At 39.3% G+C, this 27716-nt stretch overlaps 2 protein-coding genes across 6 annotated transcripts in view; one reads left to right on the top strand and one right to left on the bottom strand.

The window, feature by feature from the left end:
• DCUN1D2 (defective in cullin neddylation 1 domain containing 2) lies at window positions 1–27263 on the bottom strand. Of its 5 annotated transcripts, none has more exons than XM_068137118.1 (7): window positions 27036–27263; window positions 24221–24437; window positions 20063–20231; window positions 17476–17606; window positions 3624–3706; window positions 1259–1355; window positions 1–541 (listed from the first exon to the last, which is right to left on the bottom strand). In XM_068137118.1, exons 1-7 carry the CDS (start codon window positions 27036–27038, stop codon window positions 462–464), a joined length of 780 nt encoding a protein of 259 aa, XP_067993219.1. In that variant the 5' UTR covers window positions 27039–27263; the 3' UTR covers window positions 1–461. The 5 variants fall into 5 exon arrangements, with proteins under 5 accessions (XP_067993219.1, XP_067993228.1, XP_067993255.1 ...); XM_068137127.1 differs by lacking the exon at window positions 27036–27263 and adding an exon at window positions 26883–26899 and having other exon boundaries at window positions 24221–24590; XM_068137154.1 differs by lacking the exon at window positions 27036–27263 and adding an exon at window positions 26509–26868.
• TMCO3 (transmembrane and coiled-coil domains 3) overlaps window positions 27032–27716 on the top strand; it is a 46788-nt gene continuing 46103 nt past the window's right edge. Inside the window, exon 1 of the mRNA XM_068137102.1 lies at window positions 27032–27601. The gene's annotated coding sequence lies outside the window, so the exon portion shown is untranslated. The remainder of the gene's footprint in view (window positions 27602–27716) is intronic.

Below are 27716 nucleotides of genomic sequence, written 5' to 3' on the forward strand. Positions count from 1 at the left end.
TTATAAAAATAAAACATACTGCATAAGTTTTATTCAGGTATTTAATTTATATACACCACAAATACTGCTTTTATTATAAGTACAATATAATACAGCTTTATTTATGTAATTGCTGGTGTTCACTTTGGATCGTGAACTGAATGGCATGCTGTGCTGTCAAAACTTCAATAAAAAGGCCTCTAGTTACACTTCTCCAAAGTATAAAATCATGCAAAATCTACAGCCTATATGATACAGCCAGTAGCCTACAAACAGCCTGGACTATATTCTGAGTTTGTCTTGAGGTGTCCACAAGCGAGCTGTGTTTTCCTTCAGGCAGAAAGGAAGAATTTCCATTTTCTCTCCAGAATTTCATCATGACCACTGAAACCCGCAAGGATGTACACAGTTACCAGTCAAGCAATCTTCATTACCTAATGCAGGTGAGAGTGCACATTTAGTCCACAGTGACAAGTCGAGGATTAGGAAGATTTACGTTTTCCTCCTGTGACTACTGGTCGTGCATACTCCACAAAATCATCTATAAGAACAGGCCACGCTCCTAGGGAGAAGTCAAGCAATTTAGAAATTAGTGTGCTGCTATCAGCAATAAGTCTCTGAATACAAAAGATCAGAAGCTCCCTCTGACATTTCCACCCTAGTCTAGCTTTAACATATGTGGCATGATAAACACTTCAAAACCCTACTTTACATATAAAGCATCTGAATCTCTTGTAGCAACAGTTCTTAGTACAAATGAAATGTATTTAAGGCACAAAAATCCACACTACAAAGTTTATAAACTTTAGTTGATAGCAAACCCCTGGCCTCCCCATTAGAGCCATTCATAACTTGGGAATTTTTTCTCTACTCCATCACTCCAAAACAGGGTTTGCAGGATTAGTAACAAAGTGTAAATTGCTTTTAGGTTAGTAAAAACAGTATTCTTGCAAGTAGAAAAACAATTTATTTCTTTGCAGTTAGAAATGCTTTGGTACAAAAATCCCCTACACAAACACAAGCTTAACTGACGCCCTTGCAGCATACCAGGTTCAAATAGTACCTGCCATATCATGGCCTACCAGAATCTTTACTTCTATTATTAGGGCAAACTAGTTAACCCTCTTATCATTACTGTTCTGCATGACACTGTATTTGCAGCTACACCTCTGTGGGTGCACAAATTAAGACAGAAAGTAGCAGCATGTTCTGCTGTTTGTCTATATCAACAATGTAATTCCACTTTCCCACTGCTTTAGGTTATTCAAGCACTACTTACCTTCTTCATCATAGTTGGACATATCATCTGCAATCATATTTCCAAAGTCTAACAACAGATTCCAAGTATCTTTTGGAATTGATCTTTTATGATGTTCCTAAAAAGGAGGCAAAATGGTACAGATGGTTCAAACCAAACTGTTTCCAAATTTCACAGTAGTATTTTATACTGACACAGACAAACCCAGACAGTTTGCAAATATTTCTTCCTTAAAAAAAAGTTCTAAGCATTCAAAAAGAAAGCTATAAAATAAATTGCAACTAAAGATGACCAAAAAAGTGCAAGAAGCTTTTGCTAGTTGCTTTATTTCTTCCACTCTGCATTTAGGGTAGGTATTCCTAACTTGTTATGAAAAAGAGTAAAACAAATGTACTTTATAATTTTGCTTTATGTCACCCATTCCATGCTCTGAAACTGTACACTCGTGGGTTATCATTCTGTCATTTCAACTTGAGCTCTTTTTCCCCTCACACCTTTTTACTGATGCTTACCCAGTCTCTCAACTTGTTGGCTATGGGTGCACTCCCAGTCTGCTTTCCAGATCCCTCACATTTCAGCCTCTCTTCCACTATTCTCTCCTTCACTATAGCACACTACCTGCATTTGCTTCAGTTGTACAGAGTATCACTTTTTCCTAGCCTGTCCTATTCCTCATTACCAACCTCCCTTGTTGACTTCAAATATACTCTTTCTGCATCACCCCACTCAAGTACTAGTTGCAGGCAGCTCTCAAAAAAACTTCAGTCATACTCAGCATTCTCTCAGCTGTTAAAGTTAACACTCTCAAGGAGAGAGAGTGAACAGTGAAATATAACTGCTAAGCAGTTGTGAGCTGTGGGATCAAGTCCAACCATTCACATTTCCCTCTGTCTGCTGGTATTGCTGTAATTAAAGGTAGTGAGTGATTACCAGGGAATTAAATTTAAACACCTGGGTTTGGTTTGCTGGAAAAAGTTGCCAGTGCATAAAATAAGCCTTGCTCAGTGAAGGACTGGGGGTTTTGTGTTGTGAGGTGGGTTTGGTTGGTTGGGATTTTTAAGCAGTAATACTCTAAAGCATGTCTCTCTAACTGCATTTCAAAAATCCGGATGAAAATGAGCAGGGTATCCAAAATGACAGCAAACATGTCCTCTCATTCAAGCTAAAGACAGTGTATTGACTGAAAAAATATGACAAGCAAGTATAACCTCTGTAAAAGCTTCATTAAAGCAAACAAAATACAAACACAACATCTCCCTCCACAGTGTCCTAAATTACTCCTTTCTTGGTTAGATTTTTTTAAACGTTCAGCCTATTTCTTCTGAGGTAAATATTCAGTTAACTATTTGTAGCAAAGCAACACATGTATACCATATTATCTAGATTACTGCTTGAAGTAGAACTGTGTTTTAACAGATTTGGTCACATTTCCAAGGGGGGGGGGTGGGGGGGGTGGAAGTTAAGACTTTTCTTCAGTTACATCTGCAGTTCTAAAGGTGGATGTATTGAAGTGTATTAATGCAGGTAAAACATGAAATGCTTTCACGAGTTCTGTTGCTGAAACTGGTATGTTATTCAGTGAGTAAAATAAATACATTGCCCAAAAGTTTAGAATGAATTTCATAAGATATTGCAAAAATTATATGCCCTTCCCCTCTTAAGCACTGGTGATTATGGAACAAAATGCAGAAATACTTCTTAAGACTGCTAAAGTACAGATAACATTATGTAAGGGTGTTGGGTTTTTTTTGCAAGTAGATAGAAATGCAAATGTAGAAACAGGAATGAATGAATGAGGATTTAATGTTTTGAGATTTCTAAAGTTTAATTTATCCATCTTTACTGCACTGCCCACAGAACTGCACAGGTAATAGAAAACTGTCAAGATGAGTTCACAATTAGTCTTCTTAAAATGATAACTCAGACAAGAATTTTCACTTAAAAATCAAAGCCTCTCAGGTTAAGTCAGTCATAACAGAATTGACATTTAAAAAAAGACTGAGTTTATGCATTAATACCACAAAAGGCACAAAACACACGATTGACAACAATCACAGCTGTCTTGTGAATAAAGACAACATAGTTTCAATCTACAATCATGTCTTCCTTTCATACAGGAGCTTTTGTAAGTAGAAGGATACAGGATCAAGCAACCAGAATTCTCCGATGCTTTGCTACATCTTTTTGCTTTGTTATCAATTAGAAAATTGTATACAGAGAAGCTTTAGTTTGACTTGATGTAAGACTATTTCTTATCAGTTTTCAAAACAGGAAAAAACCCAAAAATACAAAGGAAGTAGTCAAGCACTCTGTCTTTTGCTTTATGGTAAGCACACAGCATACAAGCCAGATGACTGTGGACTGCTAGTCAAGAAGGAACACTTACCAACAAAAATTTATTCCAAAGATCTAGAAATTTAAATCTTCCTGACAAGACTAAATTCCAGTATGCAATTGCCATTTCTAGATCTGCAAGAGACAAAGCAACACACAAATATTACAGCACGTCATAGGCAAACTTGTAAACAATTAAGGTTACATCCAGTGTATTAAGATACAAATGAGTAACATTCATCACCTGAATATTAATAACATTCATAGCATCACTACAAAAATGATAAACTGTTTTCTACTCTAACCCAAAAGGCAGAAGACAAGTCATAACAGTGTAAGTGTATACTGAACATTGCAGTCCTAAAGACCAGACTGCTAACTTCTATCTACAGCAACAGAACAAAATAGTTAAAGTACTGTCTATAAAACACCTCCAACACAACAACAAAAACAACCCCAACAATGCACAAACACAGCAAATATTGACAGAAGAGCCTGCGAGCACCAATTCCTATATATTTACCACATTTTAGACACTTGAGTTTAAAGGGAATTTAAGGACATGATTTTAAAAAAATAATAAATGTAAGAGATTTGTTTCAGGTATAACAACTCTGGAATGACTCAACAGACCAAGACCTACACCCAAAACTGAAAGCAGAAGTCCAAGAAAGCAACTCTTATTATTCTGCACCATGACCTGAGATCTCAGCTTGTGTATGCCAACAGGAGGATGAAGCACTGCAATGCATTCAAGCAGAAAAGTAGGAGCAGTGTGAGATGCAGCTTAGGGCCAGAAAGAGTGTTTTCTTGAAGATCTGTTATAATTTTCAGCAACTACCTAATTGCTCCTGTGCTTGGTCCCACAGGTAATGACACTAAATACACTACTGTGCAACCACAAAATGAAGTGCAGTATTCTTAAACCATGCAAATATTTATTTTTTCAGTGTCAAATAAGCCTAAACAGAATCTGAAACTTGATGGAAGGCGTTGTCATAGTGGATAAGATGGAAGCTTGACCTCCACCTACAAGATGGGATCAGGGTGTTTGACATTGCCTGTTTGCATCACAAACCAAGAAACACTGTCACCTGAAAACATGATTCAAACTGAAAGAGATGTCCTGGATTTTAACATAGCCGGTTCCCTAGAGTCTTTGTCACAGAAGGCTGAGGTCCAGACAAAGTGCAATAATTAAAACAGAGAAGTGCAATACACCTATGTCTAGGTATACAGAGACAGCGCTGTCAGTGTTTGTTCTACTATGACCAGAGTGCTTTTCAGTACAAACTTGCTTTATGCCCTAACAAACTTCTATCAGTCCTTCATTTCTTTGCCATCATGCTCATTTGTCAAAGAAAATAAGTAGAAGAGAGTAGTTAATAGCATTTATTTGCTGTTTAAATATGAAGGTTATTTATATCTGTTATCTCAAATGAAAAACAAGAAATGGGAAGGGAGAAACTTGAAAAATCTTAAGGACTTCTAAGCTTCAAAGTGAAGTGATTGGCTTTGCTCTCATTCACTCAGGCTGCTTTAAGAAGACTCAACCTTTTCAAGCAAGTCTTGCAAATTTATCACATGACAATGTTAAGCAAAATGTACTTTGAAGGAAAAAAACCAAACAACCCGCTTTAATAACCGAAGAATTTTTATACTTTTGATGGAAATCTTCCTTGGAAGAAGGAAAAAGGTACAGGCAAGGAAACAAAGATGGTTAAAGGTGCCACAAAAGTTAAAAAGGTAACAAAAGGTCATGCTTCCTTCATTTACTTGGGTACGTGTGAAATATAGTATTATGGTAAGGTGAGCTTGATTATTGCAAAATTGTATTTAACAATGTGCAGGGACTACTGTCTTAGTTAAGCTGATACTTGAGAGACAATACATGTGTGGGCAAATCAATTCTCTTGCACAAAGGTGCAAAAATTATTTGCTATAATGTATGACAAAAGCATACCCTACTGACAATGCAGTGCTAAAGCAACTGAAACCATGGTCCAAGTTGGACCTCTCCCCATTGAGCACATGGAGGGAAGTATTAATCTGGTTAAAATTACCTCAAGGAGGAGGAAAAAAAAAGTAATCTTCCTCATCTGGGTCACTAGAATCACACAAATTCATGAACTAACAGAAGAGATTTGAACAAAAGGACTAGATGGGACTATCACTTTTGGTAGTGGTGTCACTATGCAATCTTGAAGTATTTGAGAAAACCAGGCCTTCAGGTGTGCTATGCTCTCAGGGAAAATGGCTACACTTTTGTTTGAAGATAATTCCTGGAAGGCAGGAGGGCAGATAACAAAAAGTTTTCTGCTTTGAAGACCTCATTGCAGTTCCATTCTGCATTAGGATGCTGAGAGTAGTATCAGTAAACAGTAATGCTGTGGAGTCAGCGTACCTGGTACAATCAGTACAACACTTAAAGGTTTTTTTTAAGAAGAAGTTCTGCATCCCCACAGGAAGATATTTTTGCAAGGCATGGATTTTAAGGCAATTTTAGGAATACCTATTTCAATGCTGCATAGATATGAAGTCATCATTACAAATGAAAATCAAATATAAAAATAGTGGGTTTGTAACATAAAATATGCTTCACACATTATAGACTAATAAGGCTAGTTTTATAAACAGACAGATGCATGAATCTCCAGAAACTACAGCCTAAGCAAGGACCAGTTTAGGAAAGACTTCACTGCAAACATCCATGCTCATATCCAAACCATATCCCAAAACTGCTGAAGAGTTAATGTTTAAAGAACATCATAAAAGTATCACATCAAGATTATACAGCATCTCTTCACCCTAACATACTTTCAGTATCAAAATCTACCAAATGTTTTATGTCAAGCAGTCCCTTCAGTAGAATGGCTTCACAATCTAAAGTTTTCTGCATACGCTGAAACAAAGTTATCTAGTCTAGTTGTTGCTACATACAGCACCCTAAATGCTTTCCGTAGTAAAACCCTAATAATTCAGTCACCTAAAAGTGACCCCAATCACCACTACAAAATTATTAAAACTGGAATTACTAAGAACATTTTAAAAAATATATATACAGTATCTAAGAGATACTCTCCAGAGAAGGGCCATGAGGATGAGCAGAGGGCTGGAGCACCTCTCCTATGAGGACAGACTGAAGGAGTTGGGGCTGTTCAGTCTGCAGAAGAGAAGGCTCCAAGGTGACCTAATTGTGGCCTTCCAGTATCTGAAGGGGGCCTACAGGAAGGCTGGGGAAGGACTTCTCAGGATCTCAGGTAGTGACAGGACTAGGGGGAATGGAATGAAGCTGGAGGCGGGGAGATTCAGACTGGATGTGAGGAGGAGGTTCTTCACCATGAGAGTGGTGAAACCCTGGAATGGGTTGTCCAGGGAGGTGGTCGAGGCCCCATCCCTGGAGGTGTTTAAGACCAGGCTGGACGAGGCTCTGGCCAGGCTGATCTAGTGTGGGGTGTCCCTGCCCATGGCAGGGGGGTTGGAACTAGATGATCCTTGTGGTCCCTTCCAACCCTGACTGATACTATGAAATGAATTCAAGAAGGACAAAAAGGTTAGCACAAAAAGAGTCATAGTTTTGCTAAATGTTTATTATAGCAAACATGTTTTAGTATATTTTAAAAGCTTTTACACTTTTGAATTATTTAAACAATCAGCTTTTTCAAACTCAGAAGTAAAGCATTTGGTATGCAGAATGATCTCTTCTGAAGCTTTCAATTCCTACTCTACAATTATCTTTGAAAGAACTTCAGCCTCTTCTACCCTGATTGAACAGAAAGCTTGAAGTGATAACAAATTAGCACAATTAATGCAGAAGGAGAAATACACTATCAGTTAGATAGCCTTTGTCTACTTTACAGACTTGATCAAATGCTTATCTTGCTAACAACAAAAAATTAATCATTGTTAGATTCTTGCATGTATAATAACAAATCAAATTAGTTTTCTCATCCCTTTGCTATGATTTTGCTCAAGGGCAATGAAGTCATTGCACACAAGTAATCAAGGAATTGAGAAAACAAAGATAAATCAACAGATAGCATGAAATTGGCTGGAGAGTAGGATTTATGAGGAACAAGAAATGAAGCTCATTTAGATCTACTGTGGCAAACCAGCACCCTGTGGCTGTAGCACTGGCTTCTCCGTCAGTGTTTTGGGGCTGGAAGTAGGTGGGGAGGGGTATTACACTGGCTTCCTAATCACGTTTTAGCATCTTTAAAGTAAAAGTATACTTTAATATTAGACACTGTTGCTTTAAACATCCCTAGTTAGCATATTAACTAAGTCCAGCACATTATGACATTAGAGTCTATTGCCTTTTTCTTTCTTTGCTGATGCTTAACGCTCTTAGCAATATTGTAAAGCTTTGCTACTTTATACATTATTTCTATGAGAGACTTTGGGCAGCTTGTTTTGTCAGCACTCAATGAGTTTTATTTAGAGTGCACTCTGAAACTCCACAGGCAGCATTTCTATTTTACTTTTCCCCCCCAAAAAAAAATAAATCATATGATGTATCAGCCTTAGCCAGTCCATCTACAGACACAAGCCAACAAATTAGTAAAGAATGTATCAAAGCTTGCAGGAGGAAAAGTTACTGTCATTAGACCAGTTAATAAGAAGGGGGGGAGGAGGTGGGGGAGAACCAAGAAGAGTAATGTTTTGGAAATGAAAGTTTTAGAGCCAGAAGTCCCTTGTTTGAGGGTTCCTTTCCCCAGTGCTTCACAGAATTTAACTATGAAAACAAATGAGTAGCCAAACTCTGCAGTTCTCAACTCAGCATTAAATAACCAACAACCAAACACTCGATCCCCCACAGAACAACAACAAACCAAACCCAAACCAAACAGAACCCCCCCCAACAATCTGGACAGTGCAAGACAAATCTATATTATCATTTGATTGCTTTGTAAAAATATATAGAGCCTCTGTAAGACTGAGCTTTAGATGTTTTCTTTATCTAGCCAGTCCTATCTTTATCCAATCTATCTCAAAAATTGGACTATCACACTACCTGATCAACAAACATCAAATGATTATTTGCTAGATTCAGTGAGTTATTAGATTCCTTACATCCTCTTGAGTCTTCTTTGGCCTCCGAACTACTAAGAACACGAACACAAGCATTAGTTTCTACCCTGTATTTTTTTTTTCCTACAAAAAAAATAAAATCCACATAAAATAAGAAAATACCATCACCATTAGGATTCAGTCTGAAAACCCTTTACCAAGTTTCCAAAAGTTCAGAGCAAAATAACCCTTATCTGCAATGAGGAGCTTCTTCAAAGATGAAAGAGAAGAGTGAAAAAAAGAGGTTATGACACAGATACTGAAATGGCTAGATTCAGGATCCAGTTTAGCTGGACACGTTCATCCCTGCAAAGCCATAAGCAAAGGGCTTTCCAGAGGAAGTACAATGCACAGTGTCAGTTTGGTGCCTATGGTGGATAGGGAAGAGTGAGGTGAAGCACAGCATACGGATTTCAGAGCAGCTCTGCAGGAATTGGGCAGGGTCTGACCATGCTTATTAACTCTATCTCAGCATCTGCCACAATGAAAAAAGCTGATTTCATGCAGAGCCTTTCATGTTTATTATCTGGAGTATCAACAGCGTAACTGTAGATAAAGGCCTTCTGACAATGAGCTAGGCTTACAAGATGATAGCTATCCAAACATCAGCTTGAGTGCAGCCTAATGAACCTGATTGTAGCCAGTTTCAAAATCCGTTCATCTCTGCAAATCTCTCCACATACAATTTCAATAATCAGATGACTGAAAGTTGACTGGATATACATTTCCCAAATAGAGCCTAACACGAGTAAAAGAGTCAATGAGGCATTACCAAAACTGACAGCCACACCACACTTCTGCCACTATTGACCTTTTTTTGATCAGAGCACCCTGTTCTGCACTAAGCTTCTCTTTTAAATTGCTGGCATTTTCAGAAAGAAAAACAAACAAAAATAAAGCAAGAACCATACACACAGATCAAGGACACTAGAACACCTAAAATATAGCACTCTCAGACTTCTTCCAAAGAAAACACAAAATTCATTTATTGAACTCCCTCAACTTTTTCCACCCACTCACTACTACAAGCACTACTACAAGCACTCTGTAAACTGATCAATACAGCTCTTCATTGGAAATTCAGGAAATCTTGGTAACTAGTTAAGATGGGAAGGGGAAGGGAAAGAGGGGAAAAGAGATATCCTTCCCTAAAGTCTAAGCTTCTCTTCAAAGAATCTTGAGATACTTCAACGGTGAGAGTCAAAGTTGATGTTGCTTCAATTAAAAAGAGCACATTATACTCATCTGCTCACAGAAGATGAAACCTCCTTGAAGTCCACATACCGGATACAAAGATAGTCATTCTTCTGGTCTTGAGGTAATATTTGATTCAAGTCTGAATGCCCTCCTCATGTACCATCTGTTGCTTGATCACAGGAAGCTGGCAGAGAGAAGGAAGCACAACCTTTTGAGCCAGCAAGCAGGCGAAGGGACCACAAAGGAGCGATGAAGGACCAAATCTGCTTTTTGTTTCCATGTTGAAAGTTGAAGACCATGAAAGAACTCATTAAGTTCCTCTACAGTGTAGAAAAACCGTAGTAAACTCCCAAGCATGAAGAACCTCTTGAACATGTATTGTTGAGACTTACAGGGAGACTCATTAAGAGACTCACACTAAGTATCAGTTTAAAAAAAATAATAATAAAAAAAGATTAAAAAAAAAAAGATGGAGCTGAGGTCTTGCTCTGAGCTTGAATATTATCTACAAACCTGAACTGCTCTGTATACAACACAGGATCTATCTATAACCCTATCCTTCAGTAGGCTTATCAACTGGAGCTAGGATTCAAATTCTCATTCGTACTGCAGTAAAAAGCTAAAACTTGGGAGCAGAAGGTGAGCTAAATCTCTCCAAACCTGCACCATGCAAAACTTAAAGACTGACTGTTCTAAATGTAGTAGTGATAACATGAGAGAGCAGATCAAACAGACAGAATCACAGTTATCAACAATAAATCTTTAGAAAAAGCCTCCTGGTAAAGCAGATCTCAAATGACACCTTTTATCTCAAAATATACACAATGCACTCAGACATTTCACAGATCTAAATATTTTGCCTGCCAGGTGAAATATGCAGCCACTAAGATGCACTGCTGTTTTGAAACCTTGCTGTCCTTTTTTTCCTGAATTCTGTCCACCACTTAGAGAACAATAGTGTTAACTATGTCCCAGAGTTCGTGCCTTTCTTAAAGGCACAGCCTAAACCAGTCACACTATGATAAGCATCCATGTTTTTCTTAGATAACAATCAAATCTATTAAAGGTATTTAAACACTTGACAGTTGGATCTCAAGTAACATTAATCAAAACATCATTTTCTGCTTAAAGAAAGTCACAGTAGACCTTATGCAATATGCTTTTGCTTCCTGCATCTCCCTACTTACATGAGCTATCACCAGGGGGAACTGGTATTACTCGTACTTCTTTAAACAGCATTTGTCCAGACTGAAGCATGTTACCTGATAATATCAAGTTAGTAAAAGTAGAAACATTCAAGATGGAGCAGACTAGAGACACAGAAGTCTTGCAGATATAAAAACAAATTAAAAAATCCCTAGTATCACCACACAAACTGTGGAAAAGCGACTCCTATAAAAGGCAGTCCTATTTCTAGGAATGAGCATCGGTGTACTGAACTCTGTGCCTATTTTGGAGAATGACAGAATAAATGTAACTTAACTTATTGAAGAGGATTCTTCCCATCTAATTATATAAAGGAAGAACTTCTTGCATTGGTTTTGAAGGGAAGTGCAAAACAAAAAGAGGCAGCAAATGACAGGCTGTTCTAAAAATTAATAAAACAGAATTGTACACAGAGACACACACACACATCTCCCTAGACCACTTTCCTGGAGCAAAAGCCACTTCATCATGAAAACAAATTGTGTTGAGTATCACCAAAACTCTTCTATCACAAAAAACCCAAACCACACAAAAAACCCCAAACACACACCAAAACACTATATATAAGAAAGGCTTCTGTGCCTTCTCGCTGCTTCCCTTATGAACAACAGATGGTGTAATAGAAGACACCATGTGTCCTGCTGACACCTCTGCAAAGAGAAATGTTTGGGATACACAGGCAGGTTTCTTTCAAGATATGGGCCAAGTGAAAAATTACCTCAGGAAAAAAACCCACAACTCTTAGAGATTCAGTCTGGGGGCACTGATGCCCAAGGCAAAGTCAATGAAATTCACCTCAGTATTGCTGCAGCAACTTCAAACTGCTGCCTACCATCTTTGAGTATTCACAGAGGTCAAAGAAGATTCTAGAAAACCCTCAGAATTCTCTGCCAAATTTGAAGTAACTTGTCCAAGGGGCGGTGGGGGGGGGGGTGGGAGGGAGGGAGGGGGTGTCAGTCCTGTATCTAACACTATCCAACACTTAAGTAATTAAGTTGATACAAAGAAAAATCTATTATATCTGCATCTTATATAAGACCTGAAAAAAGCATAGCATGTAAGAGGACAGGATTAGAACTGAAAATTATTTGGATAAATTTGAAAACCTCTTGGAAGATAACAAGAAATATTTCATTAAAGAGAAATGTAAAGTCATACAGCTAGTGGGAAAAACTGACAACAGAAATACAAGATCAGAATCAACTGGGTGTACTGCAGTTCTGCAGAAACCCAACAGTATAACAGATCACAAACTGCAGACAGTTACAAACACAAGCAAATTTAACAATGGGATGTAAAACAAGGGACAGAATATCTAAAGCACATACTTGGGTACTACAAGACAAGAGAAAGATCAATTGGATTGCAAAGCAAGAGAGATCTGGAAGATACCATTTATCAGGTTAGTCAATTTTACTCAATCTAGAGACTAAGGGAAAATGCATACATAGTTGCCAATCATGTAAAAGCTTGTTATTAGCTCTAAGGAAATGTATTCTGCATATTACTCTCAAGGGGTTAAGGGGTTCAGCTCAAGGCATTATTGAGCTGAAGAATTCAGGAACAGAGATTTAGGTTTTATGCGAGGGGAAAGAAAAAATTCTAACAAGAGCTTTGAGCAAATAGGGACAAGGACGTGTGAGACTTGCCACTAGCCATTTGAGATTATGCTATGTGAAGGCTGTGACTCCCCAACCAGACAGAGGATTATTGCAAATCAGATCTAAAGTCTTGCTCGCAACTACCGAAATTGAAAACACAAGCTAGTAGATACTGCTAGCATACCACTGAGCAATTCTTTAGAAAAGCATCTGTGAGGAATAATTTTGGTAGACATTGATTCTGCCTGGTAAAAAGGAATACACTGTATGCCTGTTTTTCTGCCTTTTAAAGGCCACCTGGCATATTAAAGGAACTCATGAATCACTATTTCCCGGTGTTCTTCAGGGGAGATGGGACAAAAAAATAAAGGAATAATTGCTGCTTATAGAATAGAATAAACCAGGTTGGAAGAGACCTTCAAGATCATCACGTCCAACCTATCATCCAACACCACCTAATCAATTAAACCATGCAACCAAGCACCCTGTCAAGTCTCCTCCTGAACACCTCCAGCAATGGTGACTCCACCACCTCCCCAGGCAGCCCATTCCAATGGGCAATCACTCTCTCTGTGTAAAACTTCCTCCTGACCTCCAGACTGAACCTCCCCTGGCACAGCCTGAGACTGTGTCCTCTTATTCTGGTGCTGGCTGCCTGGGAGAAGAGGCTAACATCTGCCTGTCTACAACCCCCCTTCAGGTAGTTGTAGAGAGCAGTAAGGTCACCCCTCAGTCTCCTCCTCTCCAGGCTAAGCAACCCCAGCACCCGCAGTAGTCTCTCCTCATAGGGCTTGTCCTCCAAACCCCTCACCAACTTTGTTGCTCTTCTCTGGACTCATTCCAGCAAGTCAACATCTTTCCTAAACTGAGGGGCCCAGAACTGGACACAGTACTCGAGGTGTGGCCTAACCAGTGCAGTGTACAGGGGCAGAATGACCTCCCTGCTCCTGCTGGCCACACTGTTCTTGATGCAGGCCAGGATGCCATTGGCCCTCCTGACCACCTAGGCACACTGCAGGCTCATGTTCAGCCTACCAACAACCAGCACCCCCAGGTCCCTCTCTGCCTGGCTGCTCTCCAGCCACTCTGACCCCAGCCTGTAGCACTGCATGGGGTTGTTGTGGCCAATGTGCAGAACCCGGCACTTGGATGTGTTAAATCTCATGCTGTTATCATTCTGTGAAACAGCAGAAACACTTAAAAAAAGTAACCTGAAACATGTTAAGATACCAAACACGACTCATAACCAAAGCATCACTACTTGTACACTTTAGAGCTATGTTAGTCATTTCTTATAATTGCAAAATGTTAGGATAATAAACAAAAAAGCAATTGAATAAATGAGTTGTCTTTGCCTGTCACAGATGTTTTTCTGGTGAGCTCTCTTCTTAAAGTTAATTCTATTAATGAAAAAGTAAAAAAAGCAAGCTGTGCTAGCACTAGCCTGAAGGATGCAACAGAAAAATTATTTTCATTATGTTGTCTTTTATAAAAGGTTTTTGTTAACAATCTGCTATGAATTTACCATTTGGCCCAGTGCCAGTGGCAAATTATAAGAGGAAAATCTTACACAACAACAATAATCAGCCACTAGAATAATCTCTCCAGAGAAGAGGATTGGTGGAATTTCCCAACACTGGACACTTAAAACTCAGCAGGAGGGAGTGCTGAGCCATCCTGTTTAGACTGTGCTTTTGCCAAGAAAGGTTGAACCAGATGATCCGTGAGGTCCTTTCCAACATAGTATTCTATGATACATTGAAATGTGCTTAGTTTTCAACTAGGTACATTCATAGGTCATTACTATTTCTGAGCAACAATATTCCTTTAGATGACAGATCTCTCCCCTAAACAATGAGTGCAACAACCACCACACTTGGTGATCCAAGCTCCAAGTGTAGTAAGAGGAAAAACTGGATACTTCACACCCCAGAAAAGTCACATTAGAATATTTTGTAATTGAAAGTTAAGAAAGAACTGCTTTGATTATTTTAATTTCATTAATTAAAAGCATTCACTTTTATCACTACTTGAAAGAACCTTACTAATCACTTGACTTCAAGTCATAATTCAAATGCGAATGTATGGCAATGAGTAGGCAAACACTATCCTGAGAGCATGTCACCAGAAACATGAAGGAAAGCAGGCAGGCCAGTAGCTTAGCAGCATTCTGTACTTGGGTAGCACTGTCATCTAACATGCACACAGGAAAGGAGAGGTCAATACCTTGAGATGACCAAAGCTAGGGAGAGATTTATATTAGCTCATTTGGTAATGAATCTCATTATACATTCTATTTAACTATCTTGACTGAATTCATAAAACCATCTTGAGCCACTGCTCTAAACATACTAAGAGAAACTTTGCACATAGATGAGATCAATTCCTCCATCTCCTTGGCAGTAAGGCACAGTCATTGGGACACAAGTACCAAGCACCTCTACATTAGTGGCAAAAAGAGAGAGAGGACTGACAGTTTCTCATTCTAGGAGGAAAGACGTGGTGTATCACAGTACATTAGAGGTTGAAAGGGTCAAGAGATCATCGGGTCCAACCCCCCTGCCAAAGCAGGATCACTTAGGGTAGTCTGCACAGGAATGCATCCAGGTGGGTTTAGAAAGTACATAAAGAAGAGGAAATACAATTAAAAGAAAAAAAAAAAGCCCCTACACCTATATTAAATTTAGCTGAAGCAACTAGAATCCTCAGCTCATACAGACACTTCTGTAAGATAACAGACTGAATTATTTTACTTGCTGAACACTTCTTTTTTTCCTTTTTCTTCTGAAAGAGAACAAGTATAACTCTTAGAATAATCACAGCAGGAAGGGATAAATTGTTAATACAAACTTGTAAACTTATTTTCCCCCCTCCACTCCTGTGCTCCACTGAATATAAAAACATTCGCTGAACAGATTCCTACTCCAAACCTGTACAGTGTTAGTTTTTGTTTGGACGAACTATCACTGACTTTGCATCGCTCAATTGCCATATTAGCCAATATTCTTGCTCGGTATTCTCTTTCTACTCAACCTGTAGTGATTCCCAGTTCACACCAGACAAATATTCTGTACATCCACTGAAATAACAGCAGTGGCTTATATTTATTTAATATTCAGAATTATCTCAGCAAAACCAGAAAAAGTGTGATGAAAAATGTCACCAAAATACTGCCATGTATGAACTAAGCACTACTTGAGATTAACAGTATTACCAGAGTTATTACAATTCCTGAAAACTGAAATCAGCAACAGTTACAGTCAAGTCTTTCTATAATTTATTCCTAACTCAAATATTTGCACTTACTTTCTCCCACTAACACTTCAACTCTTGGTACAAGGCGGCACATAGACGTTTTATTGCCAAAAAGATACTATTCTTACACAACAGAAAAGAGACTTACACACGAAAGGGCCTGCATACCAAACAGAAGTAATGGAAAACAAGTACATTTCCTTTTTCCTCTTCATGTCAATAAAGAGGACATTCATTTCTATAGTCTGGGCTGGATTGCCTTCCCTCCTCTTTGTACAGACTTAGGTGAAAATCTTTTGTGACTTATTTCCCAAGTACATGAGTTTCATGTTGGAGCTGATCCAATTAAAGCAAGAAGCTATTTGTAATGTCTTTAGGTATCTCATACATTCCAACTTCAGCTGTGACTGACTTACCTTTTCCACCATCTGAAAGTACTAATTCATTAAACTAGTACTAGTTTAATGAAGAGAGGCAAGAAAATGAAGAACTACTACAAGAACTGAATTCCAATCAACCTCACAAAAGCGCTACAAGACTATTTAATTGTGTCTGGAAAGGTGGGTGGCACCAGGGCCCATAAATGAAACATCACTAAAAATTAAAGTGCTGGGAAAAAAAAAGTGGCAATTGGCTAAAAGTTGCCCACAATTTAAAAAAAGAAAGAGATGACACAGGAAGAGGTAATATTCAAAGCAATTCCCAAGACAGAATGTGGAACTGATGTTCTAACTGAGAAGGTCTAAATCAATAATACGCTCCTTTGTCCCACTACTCTTCCAATAGTTCTTGAAAAGAAGGTATTTATTATCTATGCTGCTCATCAAGCATGTTAAAAAGTTAACGGCTATGCTAAAAAAAAAAAACCCCAAACAACAAAACACATTTCTTTTACCCAGCACAAAGAAAGCAGTGAAGATGGTATGGTGCTATCATACATAGAGAACAGTTTACTCCAGCAATACAAATCTCAAACTTTATAAAGAGTAGCAATGTAATATTTTAAGATATATATTTCTATTCATTAGCTTTGAACCAAGTCCATAATACTGTTTTTTCCAAACTTTACGTTAAAATTGTGAGCTATAACTAAAAATTCTTACAGGAACAACAACTTGTTCAAACTTCTGCCCAGAGTTTTCTCCCTCTTTTTAAGCCAATATGGACATCTTGTTTCAGTTATTCTAAACAAAATGAAACAAGGAGCCAACTAGCTCAAGTCTTAAAAAACAAACAAACACACACACACAAGCAACCAACCAATCCACCCCAAAACATCAACAATGTTCTGACAGGTCTCTAAACTGCAGGAACATCTTTTGACAAGAGGAAAAAGAATGCCAATAGTAGCAGGAAAAAAACCATTGAATTATCTGTACAAAGGGGACATTAAGGAAGAGATTAATTGAAAGACGATGGGAAAGAGGAGAAGTCAGCAAAAGAAATCAATAATGAATTTACTACACAATCACCAAAGAGAAAACGGTATTATTGGAAGTATTATTGACTTTAGTGCCTGTAGATTGTCCTTCTTTTTATTTCCGTGCCCCCCTCTCCCTGCTCCTCGCCACTTACCTAGACCTTTTTGTCCAGGGTTTTTAGCAAAGTTAAAAGTAAACTGATAAAAATCTTTAAACTTTGTTGGATCCTTTAGCTCCTGTTCCAGTCTTGGCAACAGTGCTTTTAGTTTTTCTGTGGTGTCACACCTGTTCAAAAGAGGTTAGATAATTTGTAAATATTTAAGACTTCTTTTTACTTTTAAAAATTTAAGGTATGGTTTCAGACCAAAATGAAACAGTAGGTAAGAACACAGTATCTTTCTGGACAGAATTCTTAAAAATATAAATACTCATGTGTCCTCACTAAGTAATTTTAAGCAGAACATTATATACAGGCATCCATTAAGTACACAACCAAAACAGGACTCAGTAGTTTAACTTCTTTTCTCAGCTTCTCCGTGAGTTTATGAACAGAAACAACAAATATTATTCTGTTCTTAAAGAACATACAAACCTCACCGAAATCTTCTATTCCGCCCCACTTTATAGCTGTTCTAATGCAAGGGCATGGGTTTACACTTTAATCTAGATGGATATTACTTATTCCCTGTTCTGCCTACATGATGAGCTGCATACTAGGTTTATAGTTAAATCGTAACAGTAGATGACTTTCCAATGAAGTGAACTATGATTTGCAGTCATCCTCTCCCCACCATGGAACCCTCATGGATAAAAACTAGGTTAAAAAAAAGCCTTTGACAATAGCTTGAAGGTTGACAAAACCATTTAACAGCTTGGAACAGGTAAACTAAGACAGAACCAAGTTCCCAAGTTTCTAAGAGAAATGCATCCCTGAACACAAGACTGGAGCATTTTCAGTGAAAGTATGCAAGCTGAAAAAATGCAGCTTTGAAAGAAAAAGGGTTTCCCTTACACCAAAGAATCAGATGAATATTCATGGTTTATAGGATATAAATATTTTGAATTGCACTTAGAAACTCAAAGAGAAGCAGCCACCATAACCAACATCTTGCATTTGAAAGTTCTTGGTAACTAAACGTTTGCATTCTTGAGATTCAAGGATAATTTTCTTAAAGCATGGATAACTAGCAAAATCCATATGATGCAGATGCAGTTTTAACTGTTTTGCATGGTACAGATAAAAAGAAGTATCTTTCTAGCCTCCAGCAGTACCTGATATAGAAAAGAAAGAATTCTGCCAAGTCTTCAACTGAGAACTCTAGTTTCATGGAGATTTGATCTAGTTAACAACAGGGACAAATATGGTACCTTCCCATAGATATATATCTTGAAGGCTCTGTGTCAACTAAGCCTTCAAGAAATTATTTACATTCAAATCCTTACTTAAGTTCAATGCTACAAATCAGACAATGCACCTCCAGTAGGTAACAAAATTATTCCAAATTCTCAATAAGCACTACACTAGTGGCAAGCAGGCATGCTCAGGTTATGGTCCCAAGAACACAATGTGTGTTGAGCAGAAAGCCATAAAAAAAATCACAGACCTCTGTGGAACTGCATCAGAGACAGTCATAAGGACACAGGAGCAATGTGACAATAAAGTTACAAAACAAAAATCTAAGCCAGAAGCCACAAGTGGTTTAACAAAACCTGTTTTATCAGTGATATCAGATAATGCTAGCAGCCTTTAATATAGCAGAATTGAGCACTTGATTTCTGTCCATAGGTAGAAAAATCAGAATTACTCTTACAGCCTCTACCTAAAATGACAAAATAAAGCAGTGCACTTCAGATGATACCAGAAGTTACTTCATCAGTTTCTGAATACTCTTCCCTAAACCCAAAAGCTTACAAAGAAGTCAGTAAGGGATGAGGTCAGTAAAAACTGACTCACAGCTAGATTGCTAGGACCCCTGAGCAAGAAAAAAAACAACCCACCACATATGTAGAAAGGTGTTGAAAATGTGCACAACTGATCAACTGTAATTCCCTATTTATCTAATGCAAGCTGTTAAAAACAAATAAGAAAAAAAGAGTGTTGACAACTCCAGCTATTAAAAGTCTCTTCAAAGGAAAGGTTATACAAAAAGTATTATTTTATGGTGTTAAACACTTGACTTTATTGATAAACAGACAATGGGGTCCAGAACCCAGGAAGGAAACCACTTTTTGTCAGTTATATCACAGTCAGACTAAATTATCTTTTCTACTCTCAATACTCTCATGTTTGTTTCAATTTCTTATAGTTATTCTGTATATTTCTGTATCTCTCTATATACACAAATATCTAGATACAAGGCAGTAAAAGTGTGTTTTGTAAACCTGGTAAAAAGAAAAAAAAGGTTGCATTTGGCATGATAAAGAGAATGAATTGGAGATTCTTTCCAGGTTTCCTATTTCTTTCCTGCTTAATCATGCATGTTTGCATGAAAAGATCAGCATATCTGTCTGTTTTCTTCACTGTACACATAGAAATTATTTTGCTTCACCCTTACTGTGGTCATTGCTAAGACCTTGCAGTAAAGCACCCATTTAAGGAGGACTGGACACTATGGGCATTTGGCATCTGCTAATCTTCGCACCAGTCTTTTGAAACTTCACACTTAATTCAATTAAAAATGTTTCAAATGTAAGCTGAGCTCAGGCCTTACATTTTGAACTATGCAGAAATGGACACTTACCCCAACTCTGTCATGCCATCAATAAATTCCTTTTTACTGAATTCACATTGAGTAGCTGCCCTGAACTTCCATGCTATAACCAGAACACTGATACTGGCTGGGTCCAGGCTTAAGTCATCACAGAACTGTTGAATCCCATCAATTCCAATTTTATTTTCATCTTGTGGGTCTGCAGTTCAAAATACAAAGAAGAGAATTATCTACCGAAAAAAAGCACACAACTCTGATATGCTGCATATTGCAGGCCTTCATTTTTTTTCCATAAGCTTCACTTGGAATCTAGGTAATTTTAGAAGTACCTTGAACAGTTCCTGTAAATAGATTAAGTATTCTGCAAAACTGAAATGGAAATTAATTTGCAACTTTTTCTTAAATGAAAGTCAATGAAATACTTCTCTCTTCTCTCCCCAATGCTCTATGAAAGACCTGATTAACTGAGGAGATGCCTGGCTACATCTAAAAACAGTAAGACTGATAAATGCATAAAAATGGACAACGTATTTATTGGTTAGCATGCATTAAAACTTTAAAAGAACAACAAAAGAAAAGCAAAAGCAAACAAAAAATGGCCTCAAAACAACAAAAATACACCTACCAAGTAAACCCACAGATTTTTTTTTTCCTGATAGGGATATATAAGAATCCATTCTAACTTTAAAAAAATAAATAAATAATGAACTCAAACTTTTTGAGGTTTTAATTTTAAGTCAGGAAAAATCACCAAAGCATTGCTCAAACAATTCTTAGCACAACAGGGTCTTAAGCTAAAATAATACCACTTAGGAGATTCTGTTTCAACAATATCAAATTTGCTACCTTTTTGAATGCCAGAACCACACTTTGTAACTACCTACATCAGGGCAGATGTCATTGTAACAATTCTGTAACTGTAACTACATTCTCTCTCAACCTCCCTCCCGCTCCCCAAAACCTCCTGCCTGTAAGCTTAAACAACTAGGGAGGGAGGGGAATCAACAGCAATTAAACAGGGGAAAAAAACCAAGCAAACCAACACCTTCAGATATCAAAATGTGATAGTTCACAAACTGCAAAACTGCTTTCCCCAGCTTTTGATAGGAAGATTTATGTATCATGAGTTCAGCCATGTACAGAACCCTTGAGTAAATGTAAGACTAACTCCTTCAACTAGTAAGATTTTCAACTATGACATTAAATTCTGAATCAATGAACTGATTAATAAATAAACAAAACCAAATCTGAAGAAAACTTTCTTTAAAAAAAAAAAAAATAGTTTTGGGGTATTAAGCAAAGATCTCCTTTGCTTTTCCAGCAAATACTACAGTGGAAGAAATGCTAAATTCAGGGGAGGAAATTAATTTAGCAAACAGATTTACACCCTTTAAACAAAGAATTACACCCATGGTATAATTCAGGGACCTTTGAACAGGAGTAACAAGCAAGCATATCTACTGTGTCAGATCCAGTTCTAAGACAGTGAAATGCATTTCTTCTGTATTTGTGGAGTAACTGAAGAATCAAAGGCAAAAAGTGCACTAGTGTTGAAAGTAGTGGAAAAGCTATGATGGATTTCAACAAAGAGCCCAGAGAGTGGTGGTGAATGGTGCCACATGCAGCTGGCAGCCAGGCACTAGTGGTGGCCCCCAGGGATCAGTTTTGGGCCCCATGCTGTTCAATATCTTTATTGATCATCTGGATGAGGGGATTGAGTCCATCATTAGTAAGTGTGCAGATGACACCAAGCTGGGAGAAGATGTTGATCTGTTAAAGGGTAGGAGAGCTCTGCAGAGGGACCTTGACAGGCTGGACAGATGGGCAGAGTCCAGTGGCATGAGATTTAACACATCTAAGTGCTGGGTTCTACACATTGGGCACCACAACCCCATGCAGTGCTACAGGCTGGGGTCAGAGTGGCTGGCAAGCAGCCAGGCAGAAAGGGACCTGTGGATACTGGTTGACAGCAGGCTGAACATGAGACAGCAGTATGCTCAGGCAGCCAAGAGGGCCAATGGCATCCTAGCCTGTATCAGGAACAGTGTGGCCAGCAGGAGCAGGGAGGACATTGTGTCCTTGTATTCAGCACTGGTTATGGCACACCTTGAGTACTGTGTTCAGTTCTGAGTCCCTACCACCACCAGAACACAGTCTCAAGCTGCACCAGGGGAAGTTTTGGCTGGATGTTAGGAAGAAGTTCTTCACAGAGTGATTGGCCATTGGAATGGGCTGCCCAGGGAGGTGGTGGAGTCACCATCACTGGAGGTGTTTAGGAAGAGACTGGATGAGGCACTTGATGCCATGGTTTAATTGATTAGATGGTGTCGGGTGATAGGTTGGACTTGATCTCAAAGGTCTTTTCCAACCTGGCTAATTCTATTCTAGTCTAAGGAGTGTTTCATCCTTATGTTTCATGTCATCCAGGTAACTTTTTCAACTTTTGCTTTGACAGAGTTGCTGGATAAACAAGTAATAGAGCTAAGAAAAAAGAGCACAGAAAACGAAAGGCTTCTCATGTCACATTTCAAATACAGTACAACATAAGTAGTATTCTATAAGCCCTACAAGGCAAAGGAGTTTCTTACTGTCTTTGCAAGGCCAATGACTCCAATTTAAGCTACATATGAAAAAAAAGGAAAGATGTTTAGCCAAATCTTTTTTCTCTCAGTCTCCTGTGGGTTTTTACTTAAGTGTTAAGGTGTTAGAACTGCAAAGGTTTGCTGCTAACACAGCAAACAATAAAACTAACTAGATTTTTCTTTTGTGAATGTCAAGTGATGCAGTTGGCCACTGCTAGAAAACAATGAATAATAACATTTGTGATTTTTTTTTCATTTTCAAAAATTTTACATATTCTTGGTAGCATTCATACATATTGTTGACCCAGCAGCCTCCAAGGCTGACATGAATAGAACAAGCAGAAGATTGAGATGTATGTATATATGTATGTGTTATATATAAATATGCATCTCTATACTTACATATAAATAGTCATATATATATAAGCATTTAAAAAGTGGTTCACTAGTGTTCAGATTTTTTTTTGGTTTTTTTCCACAAAGGAAATGCTGCAGAGTTACTGCTTCTTTGTCCCTACAAAACTCCTTACCACATAATGAAATAATGAGGAATGTGTTCTATTTTAAGTATAGATATCAGATACAGAGTAATAAAAAAGGGGGAAACAATATCATAAGGACAGGATAAAGTGTATACGAAGCAATTAGAAAAATATGTAAACTCATAGCTAAGTAATTAAGAGCTCACTTTTCAAACATGAGATGTATGGTATGGGTCTCAAGAGGGGCTGGCCTGTTCTGCTCTAACATGTAATGAACAATGCACACATTCAGGGTAGATGGCCACATTTCAGAAAGCACTGTTACCTGGATCATGAATGTTCTTGCATTTACATGACTATCTTTACCTTCTCTTTTTTTAATGTTCTTTTTAACAACGCTGTAAACCAAAAATATATGAAAAAGAAACAACTCTTCCCTTTTAATTCACTTTCCTATAGTTTTCCCTCCAGGCCTCTCTGAAGAGACACATCACTTTTGCTGCCATATGTCAACATAAAGAATGACATCATGATGGAGTTTCTATGACTTCTGAGTTTTCTTATTTGCCTGTTTTGCCAGATTTCTAGCTGTAATATTATCTGAAATATTTTTTATTTTAATGTACAGAAATATCATCTCTGGACAAATTAACCCCCTCTAATATTAATACAATAATAATATATCTATATAATTATATAGATATATATATATATATGTTATTTTGCCCCATGATGTATGTTGTGTATGTATTTAAGGGCAGCCATTGGCAATACATCAAATCACATAAGCTTTACTCTGCTTTCCACCACATACAGCTGACGTGACCTTGTCATGATAGATCTAATTTTCTACTGTGAATTTACTTTAGAATTTGTGTACTAAACATTAAATGCACTTAAAGCCTTTTTCATTCTTATCCCACTACCACAAATAGAGTGAAAAGCAAAAGCTACCAATCTTTCCTTAGAAGTCCTTAAAAATGGCAGAGGGAAAAGCAGAAAATACCAGCCAAACAAACTAATTAGAAAAAATTACCCCCAAACCCACCAAAACAACAAACAAACAAACCCCCCCCAAACAACCACCAAAACACAAGACAAAACACCCCCCCCCCAAGCCTTACCTTTGTATCGGTTATACAATTGTTCTAATTTCTTCTTGTCTACTGAATTTTTCATGGATTCTTTGTAGTACAAGTCTGGATTCTGGAAGTAGTTGTCTGTCGCCACTTCTAGTTTCCATTCATTCTGCGTTAAGCAGTATATAGCAGTCCTTTCACCAGCCTGGGTAAATGTCATAAACTGGCGGACCTTGTCCTTCTGAGATGATTTAAGCTTATGCTTTGGGATGCAAAAGAAGCAGGAAAGCCAATGAAGCTAATCCAGAAGTTTGTTTCAGCATTCTACTACTAATGCCTATCTTTTAAAGGTTTTAGTTTTCTTGTTGATGACAACTTTCACGTCACAATTACAGGAAGGCAAAGCCTTGTTCCTCTGCAGTTAAAAAGACAGCATTTTCTTGTGAAAATTGAAATGACAGCATCTCTATACACACATTTTAAGCAGCACATATTCTGGCAGTCATATATTCATATTTCTGCTTTATTGCCCACATATGTACAAGTTTTTTCTACTCTGTAACAGCATTAAACACAACTTCCATCATATAACAATATAGTGATCTTCTGAAAATATGCCTACTGGTTATAAACCAAAGAAATTACAAAGACAATTTAAATTCTCAGATGCTATGTAAGTCCTTCATACACAGAGAAGAACTGTTCAACAGTTTTTCTCACATTTTCCAAGCAACAATGAACAATACAAAGTTTAATCATTTTAAGCAATCGCCTGAAAACCAGCAGTATTTATCACATTTTTAGGTTAGAAATTGTTGTCAACAGAAGACACAAGACAAAAAGAATAGATAAATAAGTCATATCAGAGATTTGCTGAATGTTGCAATAAGACTATAAAGTTGCAGTAGATGTCACCTAAAACTTTATCTCTGAAAAAATGCTTATACTATTAATACATTAAATGAGAAACTGTCTATTTTAGCAGTATACAGGAAGGAATGAGACGTTTCTGTTAATGGCAGCTTATTGCCGGGACCATATTGACACAACATGTCTAAACATCTGGAAAATCCAAGAGGTGGGAACAAGGAACTCATAGGGAGCAAATCTGCTATTTACATAACTCAACATTATTCTTTACATTAAGCTAGAAGGAGGAGGAAATACCTTAAAAAAACCCCAACAACCTCTTTTTATATTCTAATGATTTCCAATTTTGTTAAACCACACTGAAGACACATTCTGGGGCAACAATTAAGCTGAGAAATTTGTCTAAGTTCTTCACTAGAGCTTTAAATCATCTGGTGTAACAGAAAATTTACTGTTCTCAAATATTAGAGAGTCCTGATTCAGTAAGCAGTAAGAAGTAAACATAGGACCATCTTTCAGTTTGTTATCTTTTATACGCACATGGATGGTGACATCTTGACTACAGATGGTCATGAGACAAGAAATGTATCATGTAAACAAGATAAGGACTTGGAAAAATACTGTAGGAAAGCCCAATTTTATATGAACAAAAAGCCAACCATGCAAAGTTTCTTTATAGAAAAGAAACATGCAAGGGGGGGGGGGGGGGGAGGAGGGGGGAAGCTGCAAAAATAACCACAATGTATTTTGTTAATGAAATACTGAATTAATCCTTTGGCTGCAAGCTCAGTGCCCTGCTCCCCAGTTTTAGTCTGAGAACCTCTCTGAATCAATATTTTCCTCAGTTACATAAGCTTATTTTGTGCCACAAAATTCACTTCAAAAGAGTGGTCCATGACAACTACTCCAAAGTAAAACCCATGTCCTCTTCTAAGTCTAGTGCCAGGCATTTAGGGATAGGGCTTAAGTTCAAAATTAAATAGTGGTTTATTTTAAGAAATCAGAGAAAAGAAACACATTCGACTAGGTGATCTACCGCTCTCGCCACGTAGTATAGTTTCTACGGTCCCTATAGGTTGAACGCCTTGCACAGCAGAGCGCGGTACCTATGCACTCTCTACAAGGGCAGAAGGGAAAAGTCTGGAAGCCGTATTTCACCATGCCCTCTCACCAACGTAACCCAAACTCAGTGCTGTACTTCGCTTCATGATCTCAAGCCATGTTAGACGTTCTCTCAAAACGCTAACTACACCGTATCGCAAATCCCAGGAAAGCGCTGAAGACGACACAGCGCAACCTGCGGTGGAGGCAACGTGCGGACCCTTCCCGGGACAGTTCCGAATGCTCGTCCCGCAGCGGCGCCACAAAAGCCGACCCTATTGCCTCCTTCCTCACCTCCGCACCCTTCCCTTCCCAGGTATAGGGATGTGTACCGCACCTTTCCCGCCTCCTCCGGCACCTACCACTGCACCTGCCGCGTCCCGGGGCGCGGGGGAGAAAGGAAGCGGCCAGTGGAGGAGCCTCACTCGGTGCTGGAAGGCGGGAGCGAGCAATACCGGGGCTCCGGCGACCTGCCCCGCCAGCCCGAAGCCCAAAAAAGGGAAAGGTACGCGCCGCGCTAGCAGCCAGCCCTCGAAATACCCGCGGCGGCGACACCGCCCGGCCCCCTCCCCCCCGCCCCCGATGACCTTCCCCACTCCTGTCCCCAGTGGAGGGTGCGACGAGACAGCAACTCCATAGGCTGTACGTTCTCCTCTCCACGACTCCCGTTCCACCTCGACCCTGGTCCGCGCAAAACCCCCAGCTGCCGCTGTGCCGCCTGGGCAGGAGAACGGACCGTGGCGCTGAAGCACGGGAGCGGCGGGGTATAAGGCAGCTCGGTTCGCTGCTCCAGGTCTTCCGGGGGGGGGGGGGTGGGTGGGGGGTGTCTCCCTTCTCCCCAGTTTCTCTGCCTGCCTCCCTCCCCTCCCCCCCGGCTCCGACAACCTACCATTTTATCACCGGCGCTTTGACCAACTTCACCGACCGGCGCCGCCTCCCGCGCAGGCGCGCACCAGCTCGCCCTCGGCGCCCGCGCTGGAGGGGACCGGGCACAAAGAGAAGGCACGGGGATCGAAGTGTTCGCTTTCCGTAGCCTCCGGCCTTTCCTATGTTACCGCCCGAGGGGGAAGGCGGCGCCCACCAGCTTGGGGAACGCCTGAAAGGGACGGCGCTGTCTCGGGCCCGCAGTGACTACGCCTCCCACCGTGCACCGCGCGGCGGGAACGCGGGGGGAGTGAAGGTGGCGAGGGCGCCTTTGTGCTTCCCGTAACGTGCCGCCAGGGGGTGCTCGGACTACAGATCCCGTTTGACTCTGCGCTTAAAGGTGCCGCACTGGCATTCGGTCACTGGCGCGGGGTGAGAAGGGGCGGCCGTAGCGGGAGCAGGAGAGGCCCTTGGCACGGACGGGGCTTTTTGGTACTTTCTCTTGCAGGCTACTACTCCCCTTTACCTCCTCACCCGTCGCGTTGCTATCCCATCCTTCCCGCGCTCCCCTGACCGCTGCCGGCCTCTCAGGTGAGTGGGGTGAAGGTAGGAAGCGGTGGCCGGGGCCGGTGGCTGGCTGCTTCCCCTCGGCGGCTCGGTTAGCCGCCGCTGTCTTCAATTAGGCGAGGTGTGGATAGGGGCCGCA

Source organism: Melanerpes formicivorus, unplaced genomic scaffold (genome assembly GCF_026170545.1).
Source record: "Melanerpes formicivorus ecotype bairdi unplaced genomic scaffold, bMelFor1.0.p_v2 SCAF_1, whole genome shotgun sequence".
Taxonomy (NCBI): domain Eukaryota; kingdom Metazoa; phylum Chordata; class Aves; order Piciformes; family Picidae; genus Melanerpes; species Melanerpes formicivorus.

Coding starts and splice junctions, on each gene's coding strand:
- DCUN1D2 (XM_068137118.1), bottom strand. Junction 17,607..20,062: donor GATGGCATGACAGAGTTGGG/GTAAGTGTCCAT, acceptor TCTTTTGAACAG/GTGTGACACCACAGAAAAAC. Junction 542..1,258: donor GTCCAACTATGATGAAGAAG/GTAAGTAGTGCT, acceptor ACTTCTCCCTAG/GAGCGTGGCCTGTTCTTATA.